The 27,446-nt window shown below is 54.2% G+C and overlaps 1 protein-coding gene across 50 annotated transcripts in view; it reads left to right on the top strand.

Moving 5' to 3' along the window:
* Positions 1-27,446, top strand: part of ABLIM2 (actin binding LIM protein family member 2) — a 218,272-nt gene that overhangs the window by 93,887 nt on the left and 96,939 nt on the right. For all 50 annotated transcript variants that reach the window (XR_012434605.1, XR_012434606.1, XR_012434617.1 and 47 more), the window contains exons 7-9: positions 5,650-5,737; positions 13,288-13,346; positions 22,459-22,536. Coding sequence is in view for 16 of the 50 variants with exons in the window: in XM_074039373.1 (XP_073895474.1) it covers positions 5,650-5,737; positions 13,288-13,346; positions 22,459-22,536 (225 nt within the window). In the remaining 34 variants the exon portion in view is untranslated. The remainder of the gene's footprint in view (positions 1-5,649; positions 5,738-13,287; positions 13,347-22,458; positions 22,537-27,446) is intronic.

Consider the following 27,446-nt stretch of genomic DNA (forward strand, 5'->3'; position numbering starts at 1 on the left):
TGGATGTTCCATAGTGAAGGAATCCTCTACCCCATGGCTTTGCGTCTGGTGTCTTTCACTGCACACGTTTTCAGAGTTCATGTTGTAGCAGGATCAGTGCTTCCATTCCTGTCCATGGCTAAATAATACTCCCTGGCGTGGATACGCCACAATTTCTTCATCTATGATGGAAGACGGCTGTTCCTACCCTTTGGCAGTTATATAGAATGCTGCTGTGAACATCATGTACAGGTTTTTGTGTGGAACCTTCCTTCCTTCCTTCCTTCCTTCCTTCCTTCCTTCCTTCCTTCCTTCCTTCCTTCCTTCCTTCCTTCCTTCTTTCCTTCTTTCCCTCCCTCCCTCCCTGCCTCTCTCCTTCCCTTCTTTCTTCATTTCCTTTCCTTTCCTTTCTTTCATTTCTTTCTTTCCTCCTTTCCGGAGTCTTGCTCTGTTGCTTAGGCTGCAGTGCAGTGATGCGATCTCAGCTCACTGCAACTTCTGCCTCCGAAGGTCAAGTGATTCTCCTGTCTCAGCCTCCCGAGTAGCTGGGATTACACGCACCCACCACCAAGCCTGGCTAATTTTTGTATTTTTAGTAGAGATGGGGTTTTGCCATGTTGGTCAGGCTGGTCTAAAACTCCTGACCTCAGGTGATCTGCCTGCCTTGGCCTCCCAAAGTGCTGGGATTACAGGCTTGAGCCACCATGCCCAGCCACGTTTTCATTTCTCCTGTTCTTTTCTCTTCGTTTTCCTTAAATGCCAAAGAGTGAAATTCCTGGCTCCTGGCAATTCTGTGTTTAACTTCTTGAAAAACCAACACACTGTTTCCCACAGTAGCTGCACCAGTTTGTGTTTCCATCAGCAGTGCTCGAGGGTTCCTGTGTCTTTTTTTTTTTTTTTTTTTGAGACGGAGTCTTGCTCTGTCTCCTAGGCTGGACTGCAGTGGCCGGATCGCAGCTCACTGCAAGCTCTGCCTCCCGAGTTTACGCCATTCTCCTGCCTCAGCCTCCCGAGTAGCTGGGACTACAGGCACCCGTCACCTCACCCGGCTAGTTTTTTGTATTTTTTAGTAGAGATGGGGTTTCACCATGTTAGCCAGGATGGTCTCGATCTCCTGACCTCGTGATCCGCCCATCTCGGCCTCCCAAAGTGCTGGGATTACAGGCTTGAGCCACCACGCCCGGCCAGGGTTCCTGTGTCTTGACATCCTCACCAACACCTTGTCTTTTCCTTTCTGTGTTGTTATTATTGTAGCTCCCCTTGTGGGTATGAAGTGGTGTCTCCTATGGCTTTGATTTGCATTTTCTTAATGACAATGATGTTGAGCATCTTTTCATGTACCAGTTGTCTATTTGTGTGTTTTCACTGAAGAAGTGTCTATTCAAGTCCTTTGCCACCTTTTTAAAACATTTCTTTAAGAGTCTGGGTTTCACTCTGTCATGTAGGCTGGAGTGCAGTGGCATGATTAGAGCTCACCGTAACTTACAACTCCTGGGCTCAAAGTATCCTCCCACCTCAGCCTCCTGAGTAGCTGGGACTACAGGCACAAGCCACCATGCCTGGCTAATTTTTCTTTTTTTGTGTGTGAAGAATGTGTCTCACTATGTTGCCCAGGCGGGTCTTGAACTCCTGGCCTCAGTTGCCTTGGCCTCTGAAAGCACTTGGATTACTGGTGTGAGCCACTGCACCAGTCCTCTTAACAGCATGTTTTCTTCTAATCATTTTTCAGTGTTAGCTCTTGTATTTAGGTCTTTGCTTTGTTGGCATGTAATACACACAGAGGGGTGCATGAATTATACCTGTGCATCTTGATACATTTTAACAAACTGGACACACCCATGGAACTGGTGCCAAGTCAAGAAGGAGAACAGACCCAGTGCCCCAGACTCCCCCGTGAGTCCCCGAGGGCTACGGGGACTACTCTAGCCATGTAGATCACTTTGCCTGGTTTTGAACTTCCTCAACCTGGGGCCTATTCTCTTGTGTCCAACTTCTTGGCTTGGATCAGTTCACCAGCATCCTCTGTGTTGTTCATTCAGGGCACGAGGGTACAGGTGTGTTAGTCCACTCCTGTGATGGGTAACAGAATACCTGAAACTCCTGGGGAATTTGTAAAGAAAAGGATGGATTTCCTACAGTGATGGAGGCTGCAAATCCGGGGTGGAGAGGCACATCCTGTGGATGGTGGGAACTTTCTGCAGAGTCCCATGGTGACGGGCTGAGTGTGCTGGCTGGCTCAGAGCTTTCCTCCTGTCTTCAGAGCCACCCATCCCGCTCCCATGATGGCCCATTAATCCATGAATGGATCAGTCCATCCTGACAGCAGCACCTTCACAGTCTGCCCCCTCTCAATACTGCCACACTGGTGATTAGATTTCAGCTTGAGTTTTGAAGGGGATGTTGGGAACAAATGCTTGGTGCCACAAAGAAGAATTAGCACTGAGACAAAGGACAAAGCGTTTCTCAGCAAGGCAAATTTACCTCTGCAGAAGGGTGCGTCTCATGTATACAGCAATGGCGAGAGCACACAGAACAAAGGAAATCAGGGTTTTTATTATCTCTAATGCAGCTTCTGCTTCTGTGTCTTTCCCCTATTTTCTAGGGTCAGACCACACAGTCTGAACTAGTCCCAACTGGCTAAACATTTAAACTTTCTTAGATAAGGTAGGCACGTAAGGGAGGTGAGAAGCGAGAGAAAGGGGGTCAATTACAGAGGGACTAGGAAAGTAACCTATTCCCTAATAAGGAAAGGAATGTGGACTGGGGTTTGTAGCAAGTTCAGGCGTGCCCAGGCATATTCAGATGAGTTGGGGCACAGCAAAGGCAAGGGGGTATTTGGAATTACAGTACAGAGAACAGGGAAACTGGCTAAGCTGTTTGAAGAGGGAACCTAACTGTATCTAACAGGGACAAACATTTGAGCTGTAGCAGCAAGCATGTGAGGAGGGGGTCCATGCACCAGACCTGAGATCCGTACCAGGCTGGGGGTTGATCACCTGCCAGGCCTGGGCATGGGCTTAAGCTCTGCACTTGGGAGCCAGCCTCCTGGGCTATAACTGCAGCTCTACCACCTGCTGCTGTGTGAACTTGCTCACACTCTTCCACCTCTCTGTGCCTCTTGTGGTCAGTGAGAGTAATAATATACCCATAGCACTGCCACAAGGACTCGACAAGTTAATGTGTGTAACGAGCTTCTTGGCACGAGCTGTGGAGACCATAGCCACTGCTGCTGTGGAGGGCTCAAGCCCATTGTCTTAGAAACTGTCCCAGCAGACTGGACGCGGTGGCTCACACCTGTAATCCAGCACTTTGGGAGGCCAAGGCGGGCAGATCACAAGGTCAAGAGATCGAGACCATCCTTGCCAACATGGTGAAACCCTGTCTCTACTAAAAATACAAAAATTAGCTGGTCATGGTGGTATGTGCGTGTAGTCCCAGCTACTCAGGAGGCTGAGGCAGGAGAATCACTTGAACCCGGGAGGCAGAGGTTGCAGTGAGCCGAGATCATGCCTCTGCACTCCAGCCTGGCGACAGAGGGAGACTCTGTCTCAAAAAAAGAAAGAAAGAAAGAAAGGAAGGAAGGAAAGGAAGGAAAGGAAGGAAAGGAAGGAAAGGAAGGAACTGTCCCAGCAGTGTTCTCTCTTGATTCACATGTGGCCGTGCCGTGTAGACATGCCACGGAGACAGCAGGGTTTGTTTGCCCTGCAGGGTTGCTTTCCATCCCCTGTGGCTATCACAGAACTCCTGCTGTTGGAGGAAGTCAGTGTGAAGTTGGGGCACCTGGATTAAGCAGGCGTGAGGACAGGTCACAGGCCATAAACTCAGGAATACTCATTATGAATGCAGTGAGCCGGCAGCTGACAACTGTGACGTTGATACCTGGTGACTTTTATTTTTAAAACTACAAAGTTGTCTCAATCTCTGATTTACACTTAAGAGTGCTACTCAGACCAGGCCGGGTGCGGTGGCTCACGCCTGTAATCCTAGCAGTTTGGGAGGCTGAGGAGGATGGATCAGGAGATCGAGGCTATCCTGGCTAACACAGTGAAACCCCATCTCTATAAAACTACAAAAAACTAGCCGGGCGCTGTGGCGGGCGCCTGTAGTCCCAGCTACTCAGGAGGCTGAGGCAGGAGAATGGCGTGAACCTGGGAGGTGGAGCTTGCAGTGATCTGAGATCGCGCCACTGCACTCCAGCCTGGGCGACAGAGTGAGACTCTGTCTCCAAAAAAAAAATAAAAAGAGTGCTACTCAGACCACTGGACATTTGAATAATTGTGATCAGCGAAATGATCATTTCACCCACATTCTGGGGCCAGATGCTGTGGCGTGACCTTCTGTCCAGAGAGATCCCTGCACCTGGTGCTCCCTGACGTGGCCCAGGTGCCAGGCCCTGTGTTTGAGAGGCTGGTCATCTAGTGGGGAAGAATACACGAAGGTAATCCCCAAACAGTGTGGAAAGGGGGCTGTGAACACCCAAATTACAGAAGCGTTCAGGGAAAGCTGCCGAGAGGAGGTGGCGTTTGGGATGAGAGAGCAGTCAGGGTGGCAGGGGTGGGAGAGTGGGAGGGCTGCTCCAGTGGAGGGGGCAGCTGGTGCCGAGGCCTGGGCCCTGGAGGGCAGACAGGACTGAAGTCAACCTCCTCACCTGCGGGAAGGGCCCCTTTGCTGGAAGACTCATGGCCTCATCACCTGGCCGGGAGTTTGGCAGAGGAGGCCACACCAGGCTCTGCGCAGGAGAAAACCTGCTCTGGGGTTCTTCCTCCCAATACACAGGGGCCACCTCAGGGGCTGTTTTTATCCTAGGGGAGGCACGGGACAGGGAAAACTGGATGCTCAAAACGACATTTCAGCCCTTTACTTACTGATTCAGGAAACTGGTTATTACAAATTCAAATGTAGGTAGGGATTAGGAAACTTCTTCCCATTCCCGTTTTAGGAAAGAGTGAGCCACGGGGATTTAGCCTCCACATTTAGCAACAGGCTGCACCCACCATGCCCTCAGGGTAGGAGGTGTGCGCTGGAATGTGGGGGTGAAGGCAGCATTTCGGGGTGGGTTTTTTTTTTTCCTCCAGGCAAAAATAAGCCAAACCAGGCAATGTAATTTGTTTGGGTTATTTCAGTATTAGCATTTGTAATCTAATTTAATAAATTTCAAGAATGATAAAAACAAAATGCTCGTTGAACATACAGAGCAATACAGAGATATGAAAAGGAAAGTATTCATCCTTTTTCACCCCACTCCCCTAATTTCTGCACCTGGGGAAATCGTGTTATCTTTCCCTCCCCTCCCTCTCCCCTTTTCTTCCTCCTCCTCCTGCCCCTCCGGCTCCCTCTGGAGATATCAAGGCCCCTCTGTGGAGACCGCCTGGTGGAGGAGGCAGACCCCTCCTGGACTACCCCAGCAGGGAGCTGCACACTGGGCTCCTGCAGCCTGGGCAAGTGCAGCCAGGTCCCCCCCTGCCTCCCCACAGGGCGCCTTGGACAGCCTGGGGCACCCCCTGGGTCTGGGCTCTGCTCAGGGGTCTTGGGTACCAATGGTGGGGGCTGGCCCTTCCAGTATCCCCTGAGTACCTGTGCGCAGAGCGTGCTGTATCCGTGCCGGGCACTGTGACCCAGCTGACCTTTCTGGCTTTAGTAGAAACACTCTGTTTTGTGCTTTTTTTACAGGCCGGGGAGAAGCACTACCACCCTTCCTGCGCGCTATGTGTCAGGTGCGGCCAGATGTTTGCAGAAGGCGAAGAGATGTATCTTCAAGGTACAAATTAAAATGTGTTGTTTGGTCCCCTAGAGCAAGGAACTACACTCTGCAAGGTCCACACCACATGCTGGGTGTGAATGGCTTGGTTACAGCGTCAGCTCGCTAGGTCACGAACAGCCCAGCCACAGCGGGGAGCCGGCAGGGCAGGGTGGGGGCACGTGCCAGGCCAGCCTCCTCAGCCTGCCTTGTCTGTCCAGTGACCTCAGCGAGCCCGAGACCAGCAAGAAAGGAAAAGGGCCGAGCCAAAGACCAGCATGCAGAAGTGCTAGCTATTTGGCTGCAAGTAGCAAAGCTTAAACAAATACAGCCTGTTCACATCCATCGCCACTTCAGGCCCCTTCTGGACAGCCACGCCAGCTCAGGGAGTCCGAGTTAGGAGTTTTAGGTGTTTCCTGCCCCAGCCACCCAGCCTGCTGCAACCCCTCTGTCCACAAAGGAGGTGGGTAACGAGGTACTGAGGGCACTGGCAGCAGCCGAGGCTTTCTTCCAGGAGCAAGGGAAGAGCCAGCCCCACAGAGCGTTGGTGAAAGGAGGGTTTGGAGGAAAACGTAGCAGACTTCTAACGGGCCCCATGGGAAATGCCCCAAGCCCACTCACCATTAAAAATCACTGTCATCACAAAGGCGGGGTGTCCTGTGGGCTGCCAGACCTGATGAAAGAGCGAGACTCGAGGACTGGTCGTCTCTCCTCCTCCCAGATTAACCCTTTTTAGCTCATTGCTTCTCATTTTCACAATTAAATTAACCTTCTGATGGTAGCATTCAGCCACTCTTTATTCCTTCACAATGTAGGTATCCAGTGAGAGGGGAGGAGGGAGACAATGACTCCTAGAAGGGGAAGAAACATAATTTTCTACCTTTTATAGTTCTTAGTTGGGACAGATCCTGTAACAAAAGACAGATTAATAAGATAAGGATGAACAGAAGAACAGAAGCTTATTAACACATGCACCTTGTGTATGTGCAAAGGTAGCCCAGAGAAATGAGGACACGCAGGGGCAGATCTCCAAGAGGCAGTTTGGGGTTTTTTGCTTCTGTTTTTGGGGTTTTCTTTTCTTTTCCTTTTTTTTTTTTTGAATCGGAGTCTTGCTCTGTTGCCCAGACTGGAGTGCAGTGGCAAGATCTTGGCTCACTGCAACCTCCGCCTCCTGGGTTCAAGCAATTCTCCTGCCTCAGCCTTCCAAGTAGCTGGGACTACAGACATATATCACCACACCCAGCTAATTTTTTTGTGTGTATTTTTAGTAGAGATGGGGTTTCACCATGTTGGTCAGGCTAGTCTTGAACTCCTGACCTCAGGCGATCTGCCCACCTTGGCCTCCCAAAGTGCTGAAATTACAGGTGTAATCCACCACACCCAGCCGTCAGAGGCAGTTTTGACCTCAGTCTGAAACAACAGCATTCCCTACAACGAAGAAGGAAGGGTGTGGGGAGGCACAGTTATGTTGAGTGGGGGGGTGGGGGGGGACAGGGGGGCACCTTAGGCAAGGGGGAGGTATGCTGTGTGCCTTCTCCACTGAGAAGAGACCCAGGGACTTCGGGTCACCCTCATCTTCCTGGTGCAGAAAGGAGACACCCTTAGAGTTGGAGGTTTCTTTTGGAGATCTCAATTCCCCTTATAAAATGGTCACTTCTACTTGGTTTTCAATGCTTTTCTGAGTCTACTGTTTCCCTCAGTAATCAACTCAAAATAACCCTTATGCCAAAGGGGCATGTTAGGGGTGGCACATTCTGGCCTGCTAGTCCTGTTTGGGGTGGCATGTTCTGAGCCCCATCACTCTCCTTGCAGAGAGGCCCCTAGAGTTATGCTTCATCGTATCACTCCGACCACCCCTCTGTGTATTGCTTATGCATTCCCTGAGCCCTCCCTGCTAAAGAAAATTATTCTGGCACTCATTAAAACCGGTAAGGAAGACTCTTCCCAGCAGGAGTCAGGACCATCGCAAGGGACGAGAGAGGGGATGAGATTCTGAATACGGCAGACAGTGGGGATCGCAGCCAATGAGAAGCGATGGGGTGGCGGGTGGAAAGTCGCTCGAGGTCCTGGGCTTCTTGCTGAACTGACCCCACGAGATGCTTGCCAAAGACGGGCTAAGGACTGAGACATCAAAGAAAGGAGAGGAACTCAATCAGAAGTGGCGGGAGATTAGGTTTCTAGGCCCGGGGATTCCTGCCAAACTAATTTTGCAGGATTCTCGCAGAAACGGGGCCAGGCAGGCCTAAGACTGGATGGGTTGGGAGGGTGATGGTGGAGACCTGGGTAAAAGTCGAGGCCTAATTGAGAAGAGGGTTCAGAGGAGTCTGACCCAAGGGCCTGGTCCGGGGAGCACTGGTGGGACAGGGCTGTGTGTTGGAGTGCGGCCCCCAAGCCTGATGATGGATGGGATGGGGCAGAGGGGCCCTGGCAAGGACGGGTCTGGTCTTGAGGCTTCATCTCTTTAGCCACAGCTCCCTTTTGAAGATTCTCCGTCTTTAGTGCTCCCAGAAGCCAGCTGGGCCAGGCCGGGTGGGGGAGAGCGGCTGTCAGAGCGTCTGCCGGGCAGGTGCCTGCAGGCTGTTGAATGACCTCATGTAGCCATCGTCACAGGGCCGTGGGTCACACAGACCTCCCTTTCTCAGGCAGAACCCAGCAGGGTGATGTCAGACAGGACAGCCTCGTCCCCAGTGTCGCCTGTTCCTTGAGTCTGCTCGAGAACCCGTCAAAGGGTCCTTTGGGACCGTCCCAGCAGTGCCAGGCTGTCTGGCCAGGGGCCTTGCTCTGCATGGGGCTTGGCCCCCACAGTAAAGAGCATCCTTAGACAGTGGGGCCCGGTGGACGCTGAGCACAATGGCCTTGGGACGGCAGCTCAGGGACGCAAGTTGACATCAAGTGTAACCTCATCTCAGGAACAAAGGCGCCCTTCAGGACGGGCCTGAGGCCGGCCCTCACTTCTGCTGTGAGGTTCTGTGGGGTGTCAAACCCAGGCCCATCCCCTCTCCTAACTTGGATTTCTGAGTCTGAATGATGACAGGTCTGACCAGCTGTGTGGCTTTGAGGCTCTGCTCCCTGGCACAGGCCTCCTTGGGGCCCCCACCCTGCCTGGTCATCCTGAGACCCTCTGTGTGGCCTCCAGGGATGTCGCGGCTCTGTGCAGATGTTATTTGGCTGGCAAATCCTGCTGCAATAAAAGCTCTGAAAAGCATGGGCCCCAGCAACCCCCACAGTCTCCGGGGCGATGAGGCTAGGCCAACCCCCACAGTCCACCACCACTCCTGCCGTGGACTTTCCCGTAAACATGGGGTGGGGCGTTAGATCCCGCTAATTGTTGAGATGCCCGTATTAAAATAATGAGATACTCCTTTTTCCTGCTGGGATAAAAAGATAAAAAGGAAGTGTGAGCCCCATGTTGGTTAGAAGTCAAGGACACAGGCTTCTTATGCAGCTAGTAGGGGTGAAAATTGGGAAATTGCCAGAAAAATCTCAAGAGCCCTAAACGTGACTCCTCTCTTTGAGCCAATACTCCATTTACAGGAAGTATGTGCCAGTTGTGTGCAATGGAGCCCTTGCAATGTTAGTTAGAAATAAATAAAATGTTAGAAAGATCAGGAGAGGAGGCCAGGTGCAGTGGCTCATGCCTGTAATTCCAGCACTTTGGGAGGCTGAGGTGGATGGGTCACCTGAGGTCAGAAGTTCAGGACATGGTGAAATCCCGTATCTACTAAAATAGTGTGGGCCGGGTGCAGTGGCTCACGCCTGTAATCCCAACACTTTGGGAGGCCAAGGAGGGCAGATCATGAGGTCAGGAGATCGAGACCATCCTGGCTAACACGGTGAAACCCTGTCTCTACTAAAAATACAAAAAATTAGCCAGGCATTGTGGTGGGCGCCTGTAGTCCCAGCTACTCGGAAGGCTGAGGCAGAAGAATGGCATGAACCTGGGAGGTGGAGCTTGCAGTAAACCGAGATCCCACCACTCCACTCCAGCCTGGGTGACAGAGCGAGACTCCATCTCAAAAAACAAAACAAAACAAAACAAGACTGGATGCGGTGGTACATGCCTATAATCCCAGCTACTCAGAAGGCTGAGGCACGAGAGTCTCTTGAACCTGGGAGGCAAAGGTTGTAGTGAGCTGGGATCACGTAACTGCACTCCAACCTGGGCAACAGAGAGAGTCTGTCTTAAAAAAAAGAAAGAAAGAAAGATCAGGAGAGGAGTAGAGAGATAAAATTCTTATCTATCCATTTTGTGTAGCCCTTAAAGTTGCATGTTTTGATATTTAATTAACTGAGGAAATGTTCAAGACATTTTTAAGCAAATATGTAGGATATGAAATTGTGTCTGTGGGCTGGGTGTAGTGGCTCACACCTGTAATCTCAGCACTTTGGGAGGCCGAGGCAGGCAGATTGCTTGAGCCCAGGAGTTCGAGACCAGCCTGGTCAACATAGTGAGACCCCATCTCTACAAAAAATGAAAAATTAGCTGCGTGTGGTGCTACGCGCCTTTAGTCCCAGTCACTTGGGAGGCTGAGGCAGGAGGATTGCTTGAGCCCAGGAGGTGGGGGCTGCAGTGAGCTGTGTTTGTACCACTGCATGCAGGCTGGGTGACAGAGTGAGACCCTGTCTCAAAAAAAAAAAAAAAGAAAGATTGTGTAAGTACACTGAACCCCTTCCATTTGTAGGTACACCTATACTAGAAGGCAGCCAACAAAAAGCGAGTGATAGATTAGAAATTATTTTGATTTCATTTACACTTTTTTAATGATTTCTATGACTTTTAATAAGAGACATCTATTACTTTTTTTTTTGAGTCAGAGTCTCTCTTTGTTGCCCGGGCTGGAGTGCAGTGGTACAATCTTGGCTCACTGCAACCTCTGCCTCCTGGGTTCAAGCAATTCTCCTGCCTCAGCCTCCCAAATAGCTGGGATTACAGGCGCCCACCACAACGCCTGTCTAATTTTTGTATTTTTAATAGACACGGGGTTTCGCCATGTTGGTCAGGCTGGTCTTGAACTCCTGGCCTCAGGTGATCCACCCACCTCGGCCTTCCAAAGTGCTGGGATTATAGGCATGAGCCACCTCGCCCGGCCCTATTACGTTTATAGCCATATATATTTTTTTTTAATTTATAAACAAGAAATGTTTTCTATGCACTCGCGCATGGAACCCAGTCACCATCTCTCAGAGCTCCGAGTTGCTGCTCTGTCCTCAGAAAGGAGCCGCCATGAAATCTACGTGACCCCGAGGGCTTTGCAGGCAGGAGATGGGATAAGTTCCTTCATTGCGCACACACTTTTCAGCCCCTACCATGTGCTAGCCTGTATGTCTTGTTTGTGGGATACGCAGGTTGGCTGCAGCCTTCACCTTCGTGGGAGTGGCAGGTGAGAGATGGAGATGCAGCCACGCAACTAGCAGAGGGTGTGAGAGCATAGTGCCAGCCCATCGCAGGGGGTGGCGGGTCAGGCTGGGTGTGTGAGCGCGGTGCCAGCCCGTCTCGGGGGGCGGCGGGTCAGGCTGGGTGTGTGAGCGCGGTGCCAGCCCGTCTCGGGGGGCGGCGGGTCAGGCTGGGTGTGTGAGCGCGGTGCCAGCCCGTCTCGGGGGGCGGCGGGTCAGGCTGGGTGTGTGAGCGCGGTGCCAGCCCGTCTCGGGGGGCGGCGGGTCAGGCTGGGTGTGTGAGCGCGGTGCCAGCCCGTCTCGGGGGGCGGCGGGTCAGGCTGGGTGTGTGAGCGCGGTGCCAGCCCGTCTCGGGGGGCGGCGGGTCAGGCTGGGTGTGTGAGCGCGGTGCCAGCCCGTCTCGGGGGGCGGCGGGTCAGGCTGGGTGTGTGAGCGCGGTGCCAGCCCGTCTCGGGGGGCGGCGGGTCAGGCTGGGTGTGTGAGCGCGGTGCCAGCCCGTCTCGGGGGGCGGCGGGTCAGGCTGGGTGTGTGAGCGCGGTGCCAGCCCGTCTCGGGGGGCGGCGGGTCAGGCTGGGTGTGTGAGCGCGGTGCCAGCCCGTCTCGGGGGGCGGCGGGTCAGGCTGGGTGTGTGAGCGCGGTGCCAGCCCGTCTCGGGGGGCGGCGGGTCAGGCTGGGTGTGTGAGCGCGGTGCCAGCCCGTCTCGGGGGGCGGCGGGTCAGGCTGGGTGTGTGAGCGCGGTGCCAGCCCGTCTCGGGGGGCGGCGGGTCAGGCTGGGTGTGTGAGCGCGGTGCCAGTCCGTCACGGGGGCGGTGGGTCAGGCTGGGTGTGTGAGTGCGGTGCCAGCCCGTCTCGGGGGGCGGCGGGTCAGGCTGGGTGTGTGAGCACGGTGCCAGTCCGTCACGGGGGCGGTGGGTCAGGCTGGGTGTGTGAGCGCGGTGCCAGCCCATCTCGGGGGGCGGCGGGTCAGGCTGGGTGTGTGAGCGCGGTGCCAGTCCATCACGGGGGCGGCGGGTCAGGCTGGGTGTGTGAGCATGGTGCCAGCCCGTCTCAGGGGGTGGCGGGTCAGGCTGGGTGTGCGAGCATGGTGCCAGCCCGTCGTAGGGGGTGGCAGGTCAGGCTGAGGCTCAGGGAGGCCCCAGGAGGTGCAAGTGCCCCAGGTTCTGAAGGATGGAAGGTGGGCAGAGAGAGCTGACATTCACTGAGTCCCCCATGCACAAGAAGGGTTGCACTAATGCAACTAGCATTTATATACAACAACTCACAAAGCACTTTTCTGATGCTTTATGACCTCTGCTTAATTTTATTAAATTCATCCAGTGACCTGACAAGGTAGAATTCGTATTAGCTCATTCGTAGGTGGAAAATATAAAATAAAAAAGAAAACCGAAGACTTGAGGCAGTTTGAGGTTGAATTAGAAGAGACCAGAGTGCCAGGGATGTTGGGGGCGCTTGGTGCTGGGTGACCTTGTTATGTTGATGGTAGTGGCTGTTGACATGGGTGGCTGGGCAGAGCTGACAGCTAGAGAAACTGAGGCACAAGAAGCCACAGAGATTGAGTAAATTAGTGACAGGGCGGGGCCAGTGTTTGAGCATTGTGCCCAGCTCCCACCGAACACACCTGTTCTTCACCCCATACCCTAAGGAGCAGGCCCACTTCCCAGCTGAGGTTCGCTCTTCCCACCTCTCAGCTTAGAGCCCTGCCCCCCAAGTCCTCCTCCCCAAGGCTGGCTCCCACCCAGGTTGCAGCCCCAGCTGTCTCTGCAGGTGGGCCCAGCCATTGCCCTCAACATGCAGGCAGTCAATCCTACATCCTAGCCAGGGACTTGAAACTCCTTCAAACACCCCCTCCTCAGAGAAGAATCTTCCACCTGCCCCCCAGGTTCCTCAAGACCCTACGCCTCCTCCTGTGGGAGCAGTTGTGCACAGCAGCCATTTCCCTGTTTATTTCCTGCCTCCATCCCACAACTGGGCTGTGAGCCCCTGGGGGCGGGGACTGGGATCTAGGTACCCACTGCCCGGCACTAACTCCAGCACAGAGAGGATGCTCAGGGACGCTTGAAGGGTGGAGTCCGAGTGCACGTCTGTACATGTCCTGCTCCCTCTTCTGTGTTTCCACACAGGCCCCTGCAACGTGGAAAATAACTCTAATCATTTCCCTCTTGGGAATTTGTCAACAGGTTCCTCCATCTGGCATCCGGCGTGTCGACAAGCAGCCAGAACTGAAGACAGAAACAAGGTTGGTGGCATTTACTGGTGTCTCTGATGTTCTCTTCACTGCTCCTGCACAATCTCTGTACAGTTAAGAGGACACTGACCAGGTTCTACAGGCTCGTTGTCCAGTCCCACAGGCTGCAAGATGGGGGCAGCGAGGCTTAGGAGGTGGGGAGGGTAAACAGGTAGACAGGTGAGCAATAATACAGGGGGAACAAGGGCATCTTTGTTTTCTGTTGATATCACAGAATACCACAGGCTAGGTAATCTATTTAAAAATAAGTTGATTCGGCTCATGGTTCTGGAGGAGGGGAAATCCAGGAGCGTGGTGCGGCATCTGGTGAGAGCCGTCCCATGGCAGGAGGGGGAGACAGGGCGAGAGCTCGTGAACAAAGAGGAAAAAGGGGGTCAAACTCCCGAGATAACTAACCCACTCCCACAGTAACGGCATCAATCCATTCAGGAAGGCAGAGCCCTCATGAACAGTCACTTCCCAAAGGCCTCACCTCCAACACCGTCACAAGGGACACCAAGTTTCCAACACACAAATTTTGGAGTGCACACAGCCAAGAGGCATCTAAGAGCCTTTGTGGACTGTCCTGCTGACCTTTTCACTCACTTGATGAACTCCAATGGCCATGGAAATTGGCGGACAACGACAGTGTTGGGGGCCCCAAACAGTCCCCAAGACCACCCTCACGTCTGTGAACCCCGAAAATCTGAGACAGGTCTCAGTTAATTTAGAAAGTTTATTTTGCCAAGGTTGAGGATGTGTGCCCATGACACAGCCTCAGGAGGTCCTGACGACATGTGTCCAAGGTGGTCAGAGCACAGCTTGGTTTTATACATTTTAGGGAGACATGAGACGTCAATCAACATATGTAAGATGAACATTGGTTCAGTCTGGAAAGGCGGGACAGCTCAAAGCAAAGGCAGGATGACTCAAAGCATGGAGGGGCTTCCAGGTCCTAGGTAGATAAAGTGATTGCATTCTTCGGAGTTCTGAAAGGAGGAATCAGATCTGCATTTATCTCAGTGAGCAGAGGAGTGACTTTGAATAGAATGGGAGGCAGGTTGGCCCCAAGCAGTTCCCAGCTGGACTTTTCCCTTTAGCTTAGTGATTTGGGGCAGGCCCCATCTGGCTGGTGGTCTGGGACCCGAGGGTGGTCTATGGCCCCATCTGACTGGTGGTCCAGGACCTGAGGACACCCCTAAGGCCCACACGTCAGGCCACGTCCTGATCCTGCTCCTGCTGTGGATCTCAGCAACCCCTGGCCTCCCATTTCCTCCCGAATGTGGGGTGTCCTGGAGGCCTCATCCAGTCCACCACGCAGGCTACCTTGGGGGTCCTGAGTGACTCTGATGTCCTATAGCGGCAGGTGTAGGCTCTTGTTTGAGCAGCTGTGCCTGCAGGGAACAGAGTGGGGCATTCAGAGTGTCTGATGGGGTTCAGGACAGCGTTCGCGTGGAGGCCTGTCTGAGTGAAGCTGCAGGATGCCCGGCATCCGGACTCCTCCTGGAAGGGCAGTTGCCCTGCTGGCCAGCAGAACAGGCAGGGCTGGAGGCCCGCAAAGGGGCAAGCAGGGGCCCTGGCTTCCCACCTGTGTCCCTGATGCTCTCCTAGCGGCTCTGCTTTGGGCAGGGGAGGGGCCCCAGGGGAAATCTACCCTTTTCTACCTTCCACGGTGGCAGAAGAGTCACGCGACGAAATCCCGCTGTGAGCTTGTCCAGGATGGCAGCAGCTAGCTGGCACATTGTGAATGTTGTCGTCCTCTCAAATGGTGGCTACAGTCCATGATTCATTCTACAAGCTACCCCAAGGCTGCCCTGGGTCTCAGAGATGAGCAAGGCAGCAGCCCTTCCCTCAGCAAGCCATGGTGTGTGACTCTGATGTGACCACAGGGCCGACACCATTTGTGAGATCCTTCCGTGCCCACGGAAGGCCTGTGGAAGGGACCTGAGCGAGGGAGCCTCTCATGCCGAGGCCACCAGACCACACTGTGGCTTGCATGTGTGCATGGGGACACCACCCTGCCTCCTGATGATGTGGCTCCAATGAGTGGAGGAATGCCAGGGTCTTCGTCTCAAGTTGAATTAGAAAAAACAACGCAGACCCACGTGGAGTAGTTTTAAGGAGTGGAGAGTTTAATAGGCAAGAAAAGAGGGAAGAAGTTCCCTAGTACAGAGAAAGAGGGAGGGGGGCCCCAAAGCCAAGGGAAGGAACCCCAAGTGGGGTGGACACCAGCCAGGTATATATAGAGGTTCAACAGGTCTCAGGGGTTGGTTTGACCAGGCATGTCATTCACGTAGCCCATGGAAAAGCTGGCCCTCCCACCCTAGCCTTTTAATATGCAAATGCAGGGCGCCATGATGTTCTACATACATGGGGATATGTGAGTGCGGCCCCGCTGCCAGGAACATGTGGGGCAAGGGCAAGAAGGCCGCAGGAATCGCCATGTTTGAGTGGACCCGGTTTCTAGTGGCCTGCCTTTGCATATCAAAGGATGCCAGCCTGGCTCTAGGAACTGCTTTGAAAACGAAAACTGCCCAAGGACCCCTTTTCCTTTCTATCTGCCTAAAATAATTTCTTTTTTTTTTTTTTTTTGAGACGGAGTCTTGCTCTGTCACCAAGCTGGAGTGCAGTGGCGCAATCTCAGCTTACTGCAACCTCTGCCTCCCGGGTTCAAGTGATTCTTCAGCCTCAGCCTCCCAAGTAGCTGGAACTACAGCCGTGTGCCACCACACCCAGCTAATTTTTATGTTTTTTATTAGACGGGGTTTCATTATGTTGGCCAGGGGTTTCATTATGTTGGCCAGGATGGTCTCGATCTCTTGACCTCGTGATCCACCTGCCTCGGCCTCCCAAAGTGCTGGGATTACAGGCGTGAGCCACCATGCCCAGCCCTTAAAATAATTTTTTAATAACTCCTACCACACTGAGACTGACCAGGGCTGGAAAAGGGAACTCCACGACCACAGCCAGGTCCCCTCAAGGGCGGGGTGGGGGGCGGCTGGCTCCAGCTCCTGGGTCTGGCCCCTGCTGTGGAACTGGCCGTGGGACCTGCAGGAGGCCTGACTCTGGCCAGGCGGCAGCAGCAGTTCCACCCCCCACACTGATGCCAGCCCGTGCTGATCTCCGGGTCACTGGTCTAATGGGCGGGGGTCACTTTAACCACCGATGCTGCCAGCAGACGAGGAAGGCGTCCTTGTGCTCGGGGCCTGTTCAGACGTCCTTGTTTCCTGGGCTCTGTTTGCAGTTGCTTTTGAAGCAGTTATTTTTAACAGAGGGCTAGTTGGCCTCTGCCAACACATGGGGGCGGCGCAGCCTGAGAACGGTTGGCCTCTTAGCACCGAGTCCAGGGACTGGCATGGCTCCCGGCCTAATGGTTCTCGTACCGTACACATCTCAGGTCCCCTTGGAGCTGATTGTCCCGGAGGGCCTGGCGCTTCCTGGCCTGGGGGTGGGAGGGAGAGCCATCCTGCTCTGTGTTGTTCTGTCAGGCGCAAACCAGTTAAGGAGAGAGTATACAGAAGGCAGGCGGGCCTGGACCACTCCTGGGGGCCTCGACCTCACTTGCTCTTGGAAACTCGACACCCAGCCGGAAGTGGCTTCTCCATGCTACCTGCTAGTCCAAGAGGAGAAGTGACTCCCAGTCCTAACCCCTCTGTGCTGGCGCCTGCAGGGCTCCAGGACCCTCACAGGAGCCAGTCTGTCCCTGCCTCAGGGTTGCTTTTCAGCAAGAGACCGACCTCTGAGCCCCTTGCCCCAGACAAGATTGCAGTAGGGAGGAGGGAGTACTCACTGTTCTCCACAGCCTAGAAGGTGGCCCTGATCGCATGGCTGCCCCTTCCGCACCATGGGGATGGGAGCTCTCCGAGGACAAGGACCTGTCCACGGAAAGAGGGAAACTGTAAAGTACTGGAAGAGATTCATTCTGAGTCAAATATGAGTGACCATGTCCCATGACAGCCCTCGTGTGACCCTGAGAACAGGCCCCCAAGGTGTTTGGGATGCAGCTTGATTTTATACATGTCAGGAAGACATGAGACATCAGTCAGAATACATGTAAGATTGACATCGGTTTGGTCCAGAAAGTGGGACAACTCAAAGCAGGGGCTTCCAGGTTATAGGTAGATTTTAAAACATTCTGATTGGCCGGGCGCGATGGCTCAAGCCTGTAATCCCAGCACTTTGGGAGGCCGAGACGGGCGGATCACGAGGTCAGGAGATCGAGACCATCCTGGCTAACACGGTGAAACCCCGTCTCTACTAAAAAATACAAAAAACTAGCCGGGCGAGGTGGCGGGCGCCTGTAGTCCCAGCTACTCGGGAGGCTGAGGCAGGAGAATGGCGTGAACCCGGGAGGCGGAGCTTGCAGTGAGCCGAGATCCGGCCACTGCACTCCAGCCTGGGCGACAGAGCGAGACTCCGTCTCAAAAAAAAAAAAAAAAAAAAATTCTGATTAACTGTGCGCAGTGGCTCACAGTAGAGGCTGAAGTGGGTGGATCATTTGAGGTCAGGAGTTCGAGACCAGCCTGGCCAACATGGTGAAAACTGCTCTCTACCAAAAGTATAAAACTTAGCCAGGCATGGTGGCACATGCTTGTAATCTCATCTATTCAGGTGGCTGAGGCACAAGAATCGCTTGAGACGGGAGGCGGAGGTTGCAGTGAGTCGAGATTGTGGCATTGCACTCCAGTCTGGGCAACAGAGTGAGACCCTGTCTCAAAAAATAAACATAAAATGTTCTGATTGGCAGTTGGTTGAAAGAGCTAATATCTATAGAAAGGAATGTCTCTTTGTGGCCTCTAAGGTTTCGTCACGCAGATGAAGCCTCCAGGTAGCAGGCTTCAGAGAGAATAGACTGTAAATGTTTCTCATCAGACTTAAGGTCTGTGTTGATGTTAAATGCTGGTGGGCTTTTCCTGAATTCCAAAGGGAGGCAGGCATAGTGAGGCCTGTCTGAACCCTGCTTCCCATCATGGCCAGATCTAGTCTTCTAGGTTAACTTTGGGGTGCCCTGGCCAACTGGATAGAGTCCATTGAGATGGCCGGGGAGCCCTAGCATTTAATTTTTGGTTTACAGACGGCAAGTCAGACGTCCCTGGCATCTGGCCAGGGTGCTCAGCGGAGGTGAGAAGGATGTGGTCCTAGCTGCCCTGTCCCCAGTGCCGCCTGCCTCGGGCATTTGATCATATGGTCATTTGACACACAAGCCACGAAGCACCTACCGTGTGCGCTCTGGGATTGGGCACCGTGAACAGAGAGGTGAATAAGACCTGAGGGGTCCCTGCCCCCAAGGAGCCCCCGTCTGGTGGGGGAGACAGATGTGGATGGGCAGGCATGATGTGCAGGATGCTCAGAGGTGCTGTGACCGAGAGGGGCCCAGGCCCAGCTGGTGGTGGTCACAGGTGGCTTCCTGGAGCTGTGGCTGATGGCCCAGTCTGGTTCTGGCTCTGGGTGGTGTGTCTGAGAAGCCAGTGATCTTCAGGGGACTGAACGTGGGTTTCAGGACCCTGGGGTGGGAAGGGGGTGGCCCTGTGCCTGTGAGTAGCCCAAGGTAACCCCCAAGAACAATGAAGGTGGCCACAGGGACAGCTTAGCTCAGAGGGGTCCCTGCTCTGGCCAGGGGCTGGGTGACTTCAGTGGAGGAAGCCTGGACTGGCCAGGCTGGTCCCTTAGGCTGTGGGTTTCCAAGGTGGGTCTCCTTTGGAAAAGTTAAGAGTGAGGCCTCCCCCGTGCACAGAGGCCTCCATGATGGCTACCGTGGGTGGGAGCCCAGGAGGAAGCTGGAGACTGTGGGGGCCGTTGAGGAAGAAGGAAACAGGCTTCTTGAGACCAAACATAGGGCCGTTCCAGCTGAATGGGAGCGAGACGGTCCTGGCAATTCTCAGCGGTGGCCAAGAGCAGTAGAGCAAGGCTTGGCATTGGAGTTCTGCTCTGCCTCCTCCCAGCTGTGTGACCTGGTGCAAGTCACTAGCCCTCTCTGAGCCTCAGCCCCTCGGCTTTCACATGGAGATGAGAGGGGTCAGACCATGTGACCCTAATGACAGGCCTCCCCAGTGGCTATAGAAGGACAGCTGCCTCCCTGGGGCCAGGCAAAGCTGGTGGGGATTAGAGCCAGGTGAGCTCCCAGCCCTTCCATCTCTGTGGGTCTGAACAAGGCGCTTGTACTGGGGCCTGGGAGAACATACGGATGTTAAGTTCCATTGCCAAGCACCTTTGTGCGAGTGGAGTCGGGTAGGGAGAAAGTCAGAAAAAGCTCCAGCCTCCTCCCACTGGGGAAAATCAGGCCTACTCAGCTCCCTTCTGACTCCTCCCCACCCATCACAGAGCTGGAGACTGAGCCCAGGGAGGGGAATGAAGACAGTGACCTGGCTGCCCCGCCCAATTCCTTCAAACATGCAGAGAGCAATCCCCACCCCTGGCCCGGTGCTGAAACCGGCCAACACTCCCGCCCTCCCATTTGTACCAAGGCACAGTTGGAGGCTGTGAAACATTCCTCCGGAGCCTGCGAGACTTTCTTGCGCTGCTGTTGGTGTGCTCAGCTTAAGGGAATCTTTCTTCTAAAACACCCAATGTTCGTCTGCTTTGCAGAGAAGACGGTTCTCTGTCAAGGTCATCTCCTGCGCCCACCTTGAGCTGAAATAATAGTGGGGAGAATTTTTCAGTGCTAAGCACCTCACGTGCCTCATCCCTGATCTAATCCTCAGAAACGGAAAACCCCTCAGGGAGGCGGTGCCGGGGGATGGAGAAGGACGCTGAGACTCAAAGGGTGTTTCGATGTATTCATATAAAATGTATGCAACTGTCATCTTGGCCTGTAAAACATTCGACCTGGCCCAGGAACAGTGGACCTCAGAACTAGCTGTCCACTTTGCAAACAGCAGGTGGTGTTGGGCCATCCTGGGCATGACTGAGGACCCAACCCTTGCCAGCCTGCAGAAATCTGTGGTCCCAGGGGGCAGGCAGACCCCAGAGTTGATGTCCACCTGGCATGTAGCCCCAGGCCTGAGGGAGGCCCAAGGAAGCTAGGCAGGCCTCCTAGAGGAGGAGGTGGCAGAGGCGGCGGCAGCTGCCAAGCTTAGGATATGAGGAGACACGGGGCATAGAGAGGAACTGGGCCAGTTGAGCGGGGCAAGTGCAGAGGTGGCAGACAGGCGGTGGAGTGTCATGCCCACTCCCTCCTCTCCTTCCTTTCTAGATGCAGAATCAAGTTTGCACTCAGGGTTGCCCGGGCACCACCCGCATGCCTCACAGGGTTGTCCTCCCGCTGCTGCACGTGGCCCCACGTCCCGCGCTGGTGTTGCCCATCCTCGTTGGTGTGCGCTGAGTGTAGGAGGCACTGGTTGTCACCCACGCCAGCCGCCGCACCGTGCCCAGCCTGAGTCAGGCAGCTGGGGCTTCCCCGATAAACGCACCTGGCCTGGGCGGCTTGCACAGCAGAAACCCACCTTCCCACAGCTCTGGAGCCCAAAAGGCCGGGATCACAGCGTTAGCTGGGGTGGTTTCTCCCTCGTTGGCTCGTAGATGCTGCCTGCGCCTCCACGTGGCCTCCCTCTGTGTGTCTGTGTCCTGATCTGTGCTCGTAGAAACCCCAGGCATAACGGATTAGGGCCCATCCTAGTGGCCTTTTAAAAACGCTGTCTCCAAATACAGCCACATTCTGAGGTCCTGGGGGTTAGGATTCAACCTACGAATGTTGTCACAGATCAGCCCGTCCACTGTGATGCCTCCCGGGCTGCATGGATGGACCCCTGAGATGGGCGGGACAGAATTGTTGGGGGTGGCAAGAAAAGGGTCTGCTCAGAAAATGAGAGAGGAGGGAGCTGCAGTGGGGTCTGTGGTCGGGGTGGGAAACCATCGACGCAGCAGAGGACGTGGGGGCCGTGGGGAGAGTGAGGGTCGAGCTCTTGGCTGCTGAGGGCTGGGGAGGCCTCCGTGGAGATGGGCTCCTTTTGGACAGGGTGAATAGGAGGCATGGGGAAGGCCAGGCAGGTGGCCCAGGAGTGAGGGCTGAACCAGGAGAGACCCCTTCCCTGCAGGTGGGGAGGAACAGCAGGTGCAGCCAGGGGTGTGGGGACCACAGAAGGAGCGTGTCCACAGGGCTGGAAGGGGCTGAGGTGGGGGAAGAGGCAGGACAGTCATGAAAACCATCAGCCCAGGGGACACAGCAGGTGTAGTCTGGGAGGGAGGAGTGGACCAGACAGCAGCAAGCATGCAAGGAGGACACAGGTCCCGGGGTGACGGCAGCAAAAAGGCCAGGACAAGCCCAGAGGTGCGGTGGAGAGAGTGGCTGTCAGGGGACTCCGAAGGGCCGTTTCTAAGTTGTGTGTCAGGTGGGAGCAGGTGCTCCTTGAGCTAAGACAGCCTTGGGGGACCATGGGAGGGTCAGAGGGCATGGAGAACAGAGCTGGGGGCCAAGCTAGAGAGGGTCTTGAGGGTGACCAAAATGGTCCCATGTTCCCAAGAACCTGGGCCAGTGGACTCAGCTGTAGCGAGTCCCCATAATCCCGGTGGAAAATGACGTCCCTGAGTATAACTGGAGTTTGTGGAACGGCTTGTGTGTCACTCTGCTCCCATGTGGCCCGCCGCATCTGTCTGATGCTAGCTTTTCAGTCATTCAGCCAAGCTTGTGGGTTTATTCTAAGAATTCCTTCAGCCCCAACTTTATTTATTTATTTATTTATTTATTTATCTGTTTATTTATTGAGATGGAGTCTCTCTGTCACCCAGACTGGAGTACAGTGGCACGATCTCGGCTCACTGAGCTCCGCCTCCCGGGTTCAAGCGATTCTCCTGCCTCAGCCTCCTGAGTAGCTGGGATTACAGATGTGCGCTACCACACCCAGCTAATTTTTGTATTTTTAGTAATGACGGGGTTTCACCATGTTGGTCAGGCTGATCTTGAACTCCTGACCTCGTGATCCGCCCACCTCCGCCTCCCGAAGTGCTGGGATTGCAGGCGTGAGCCACCGCGCCCGACCCAGCCCCAACTTTAAAGAAACCCAGCCCCAACTTTAAAGAAACACCCCAGTGCACTGGCGTGGCTGCTGGAGTGGAACTCCCGACAGTCGCCTCTGGAGGCCCCGAATGTTGGTACCTGGCTTCAATCTCTTCCTCTCTCCTTTCTCAGGAAACCAGAACTTCCTCAGAGAGCATCATTTCTGTCCCTGCTTCCAGCACCTCAGGGTCTCCGAGCCGTGTGATTTATGTAAGTCGGGGCCTTTTTTATGGGGATGGCAGTGGGAGGGTGGAAAGAGAAGGGAGGCCCAGTGGCCATGGCTGAGCCTGCCCCTAAGAGAGTTCCCTGAGAGCTGTCATCTGGGGCCCAAGGTACGGCCATTGCTCTTGTCCCTGCTTCGGGGTGGAGGTCGGTACAGGCTTTATGAGTTTGACTGAAAACCTGAAACACAGAATGTTTGTTTGACCTGGCAATTCCCCTGGGAACCTCTCCCCAACTATCTGGTGACAAGAGCCACACGGTGGTGTGTACACAGCTGCTGTTTATAGTGGCGCAAACACGTCACATCAATGGCTGACAGTCAGGGCTTGCCAGGCACCCAGGCGGACCCTGCAGGTTTTGCAAACCACGGCCCAGATCTGTGTAGACCAGCACGCACGTGCTCCCGACGCCTCCCTAAAAGAAGCACACTAAGGGTGATGTAAATTATGTGATCCCGTTTTCGTTAAAGAGAGAGAGACTCTGTGTGTGTGTGTGTGTGTGTGTGTGTGTGTGTGTGTGTGTGTGTGTGCGCGTGTGCACGCCTCACATGCTTCCGTAAGCACACACAAATATAAAAATGATTGAAAACATTTTAACAAGTCGTTACCAGAAATTTCCTCTGGGTGGTGGGATTCGAGATGGGAGATTATTGTTACTATTATTTGCTAATATTGCTGTGTAAATACCAAAATTCCTTATCTAGGCGAGGACCCCCAGCACCAGGTGAGGGATGGCTGATGCGGTGGTAACCAGGGGCCACCCAGGACTGCTGCGTAGGCTGCCCCTGCACCAGAACCCAGCACTGGAATGGCTGGTGACGTGGGACAAGCCCCTTCTCCCCTCCCCGTCCCCACCAGGCCAGGACCTGGGTTCTCTCTGCCTCAGCGGAGGCTGGATCCGCTGGGTTTCCAGGCTCTGGAACTTTGAGACAATGTATTGGATCCGCTCTCTGCTGTGCTTCTTTTCTGCCCTCCTCGCTTGTAGTGGTTGGACAGAGGGTCACAGGGTCCTTCCTGACCTTAATCCTGACAGTGCCCGTGAGGAGCACACGAGTCCTCAGTTACCGTGATGCACTGCTGGCCTGGAGGGTGAGTGGCACTGTGGCCCTTGGGACGTGCACTCCAAAGCTTAGGCGGGTGCATGAAGGCACCAGGTTGGCTGCGCGCCCTGGACGAGGTGCCACCCGCCTGGTGCCTCTGGGAGTGCCTCAGTAAGCCGTGGAGACCCCCGGGTACCTTCGGTCCAGGGCTCACTGAGGCACTGCCTGGGTGACAGTGAGCACAGCGCCTGCCCAGAAGAAGGCTGTGGGAGATGCTCACTGCCGTTACCATTACCATCATCTGTGTCGACCTCCCAGGGGCTTGAACAACGGAAATAAATTGTCTCAAAGTTCCAGAGCCTGGAAACCCAGGATCAAGGAGTCGGCAGGGTTGGTCTCCCCATCCCTGGCCCGCAGGTGTCCGTCCTCTCCTTGCGTCCTCACGGGTCGTCTGTGTGCATCCGGGTCCTGATTTCTTCCCATGAGCACACCAGGCAGATTGGATTGGACCCACCCTAACGGCCTCATTTTAACTTGATGACCTCTCTTAAGGCCCTGCCTCCAAATGCAGTCACCTTCTGAGATCCTGTGGGTTAGGATTTTACCGACATGGGAATTCGGGGAGACACAGGTCAGCCCATAATACCATCAGCATCCTCATGAATAATGGTTATGACAGTTATCATGTGAATGAGATCATGTTTGTGTAGGGCCACAAAAGTGTGGTCTGTTTCCTCACCCGTTGAAAGGGTCGCAGCTAACGCTCCTATAACAAAAGACAAGTTCACAAGAGAAAATGTATTTAATCAAAGTTTTAGGTGACACAAGAGCCTTCAGAAACGAAGGTGCAAAGACCCAGGGAGGACTGTCCTTTTTAATTTTGGTTTAGAGACAAGGTCTCGCTCTCTCGCCCAGGCCGGAGTGCAATGGTGAGATCATGGCTCACGGCAGCCTCAACCTCCCGGGCTCAGGCGATCCTCCCACCTCAGCCTTCTGAGTAGCTGGGACTACAGGCACGCACCATCACACCTGGCTAGTTTTTGCATTTTTTGTTGAGATGAGATACTTTTATGTTGCCCAGGCTGGTATTGAACTCCTGGCCTCAAGCAATCCACCTGTCTCAGCCTCCCAAAGGGCTGGGATTACAGGTGTGAGTCACCATGCCTGGCCAACCCTCTTCTTTTTTTTTTTTTTTTTTTTTTTTTGAGATGGAGTTTCACTCTTGCCTAGGCTGGAGTGCCATGGCTCGATCTCAGCTCACTGCAACCTCCACTCCCTGGGTTTAGGCAGTTCTCCTGCCTCAGCCTCTCAAGTAGCTAGGATTATAGGCATGCGCCACCACACCCAGCTAATTTTGTATTTTTACTAGAGATGGGGTTTCTCCATGTTGGTTAGGCTGGTCTCAAACTCCTGACCTCAGGTGATCCACTCGCTTCGGTCTCCCACAGTGCTGGGGTTACAGGCGTGAGCCACCGCGCCCGGCCTATTTTTATGCTTAGATTGGATGGTAACTGGATGGCCATGTAGAAACGTGACTGGACAAAAAGTGTGTGATCTGGTGGGAATAGACCGAGTGGGGAAACAGCAGGGCCGTCCGCTCAGATGCTTCTCCTCTCTGGGGAGCCCTTCTTCCTCCAGGTATAGGGCGGGGGGTCTTAGGACCCACCCTCAGGCAAGCTAGGTCAGAGAACGTCTCCATGGCCAGGTCGTGCACAGAATGAGGGAAAGGTTAGACTCATGTTTCTAGGCTTCATGGCTGGCTTTGGGGAGGTGCTTCTAGTTTCTATGACCCGCCTTGGGGAAGAGGAACTCTGGTTTCTATGGCTCACTTCAGTGGGGGGCAGGAAGGAAGAGGGTGAGAGACAGGAGGGCAGGAGGCGGTCAGAGAGACCCTGCTTCCAAGGCCTTCCACTCTCCCTTAGGTCAAAGTCCTCAGTAAGCTGGGGCTCTGTACTTTGGGGTAGTGTTTTCTGAGCCCCAACATGTGCAAAGTACTCGGCATCTGGCTTGGTGCCTACTAAGCGCTCATTCATGGTAGCTGTTGCTGTTGCTGTTGCTGTTGTTGCTGCTGTTGTTGTTGTTGTTGGAACCTGTATGGCACATAATAACTGCTCATTAAATATGAGCTCATTTTTTTTTTTTTAACAAACTGGCATTTGCAAGGGGCGTGGGGTGCTGGTGACTGTGTGTGCACTCAGTAAGCAGTGACAGCAGCCTCTGTTGTCATGGTCCCACTTTCAAGGCCATGCAGCACTTTTTCAAGGCAGAGCTGGGCTTGGAGCTCACAGGTCTCCATGACTCTGAGACTTGGGTTTTTCCAGGAGAACTCACTGCTCAGTGTTGTGAACAGCCGTGGTGGCTCCTTTTCTTCTTGCATCAGGCAGCACATGGGCGAACACAAGCTCCCTGTGGAGTTCTGGGGACCCAGCCAGGCCAGATGGCATCCCGGTTCTGGGTAGGGGAAGGGGTTCCTGTCCACAGGAGAGATCGGGGCAGACCCAAGTGCAGGTTTCAGGTGGGACGCCTGCCAAGGGACAGGGCAGGATGTTGGTGGGTGAAGAATTTCTGCACCAGCGGGGCGTGCACTTAACACAGGTTGACTGCAGCCTGGTGCACTGTGTCTCCGCTTTGATGGACTTCCCGCTTGGCCAAGTAGGTGTGCTCACAATTCCAGTTTTAAACAGAAGGCCTCGAATAAATTAATCCAGTCTCCCGGCCCTTAGTTTGACACAAGAGAGAATGTGTGGAGTGCCATGCTGCCTCCTCTTGGCCTCAGAGCTGTCCAGGGACCTGCCATCAGTGTGCCCACGTTGCTGATGCCACGTTGCTGATGCCACTCTGAGATATGCGCTGACTTTGCAGCCTCTAAGTGGTGGAGCCATAATCCAAGGACACATGCTCCTAATTCTGGCACATGCTCCAAGTACCATGGTCAGCACCCAGCCTGGCTGCATCCCAGCCCTCCCAGGGGTCACACAGGCCAGAAGCCAGGGCAGCCCTTCTCTCTCTCCCACCTTGGGGTTGGTGCCACACGAGTGGGCAGTGCACACAGTCTGGCTCTTCACCGAGATGATGTGATTTGGTGGGCAAGCCCTCCTTATCCCAGGGTTGTGTCCCGCTTTTCTTTTTTTCTTTTTTTTCTTTTTTTTTTTTTTTGACTGAGTCTCCTCTGTTGCCCAGGCTGGAGTGCAGTGGCACAATCTTGGCTCACTGCAACCTCCACCTCCCAGGTTCAAGCAATTCTCCTGCCTCAGGCTCCCAAGTCACTGGGATTACAGGCACATGCCACCATGCCTGGCTAACTTTTGTATTTTTAGTAGAGGGGTCTCACCGTGTTGGCCGGGCTGGTCTCAAACTCCTGGCCTCAGGTGACCCACCTGCCTTGGCCTCCCAAAGTGCTGAGAGTACGGGTGTGAGCCACCGCACCTGGCCTGCTCTGCTTTTCATCTCACCTCTGCTGGTGTCTGTCATCAACCTACTGTGTGCCTGCCCCCTGCTTTGTGCTGAGCACTCCCACCGTCTCAGAAAGGGGCCGTTCCATGCCCCCATCGTGGTGCTTTGCAGGTTGCAGTTGCCCGGCCCTGCCTGCTGTGGGTGGTTGTGAAATGCAGCATCCCCTTCCTTCACCGTCAGGAAGAGACCAGCTCCCCCTGCCATTCACGTACACAGGAATGGACCAGAATCCACCAAGTGACTGCATCTCCTCCACGGACCGTGAGGGCTTGGTGGGCAGGGGCTGGGCCTCGTTCATCTTAGTTTCCAGGATAAAACGTGCACACACGGTAGACCCTCCATAAACCACGTGGCTTTTGGACATCACCTATTTCACTGCTCTTTTCTTTATTCCAAAGGCAATCTG

Source organism: Macaca fascicularis, chromosome 5 (assembly GCF_037993035.2).
Source record: "Macaca fascicularis isolate 582-1 chromosome 5, T2T-MFA8v1.1".
In the NCBI taxonomy this organism is placed as follows: domain Eukaryota; kingdom Metazoa; phylum Chordata; class Mammalia; order Primates; family Cercopithecidae; genus Macaca; species Macaca fascicularis.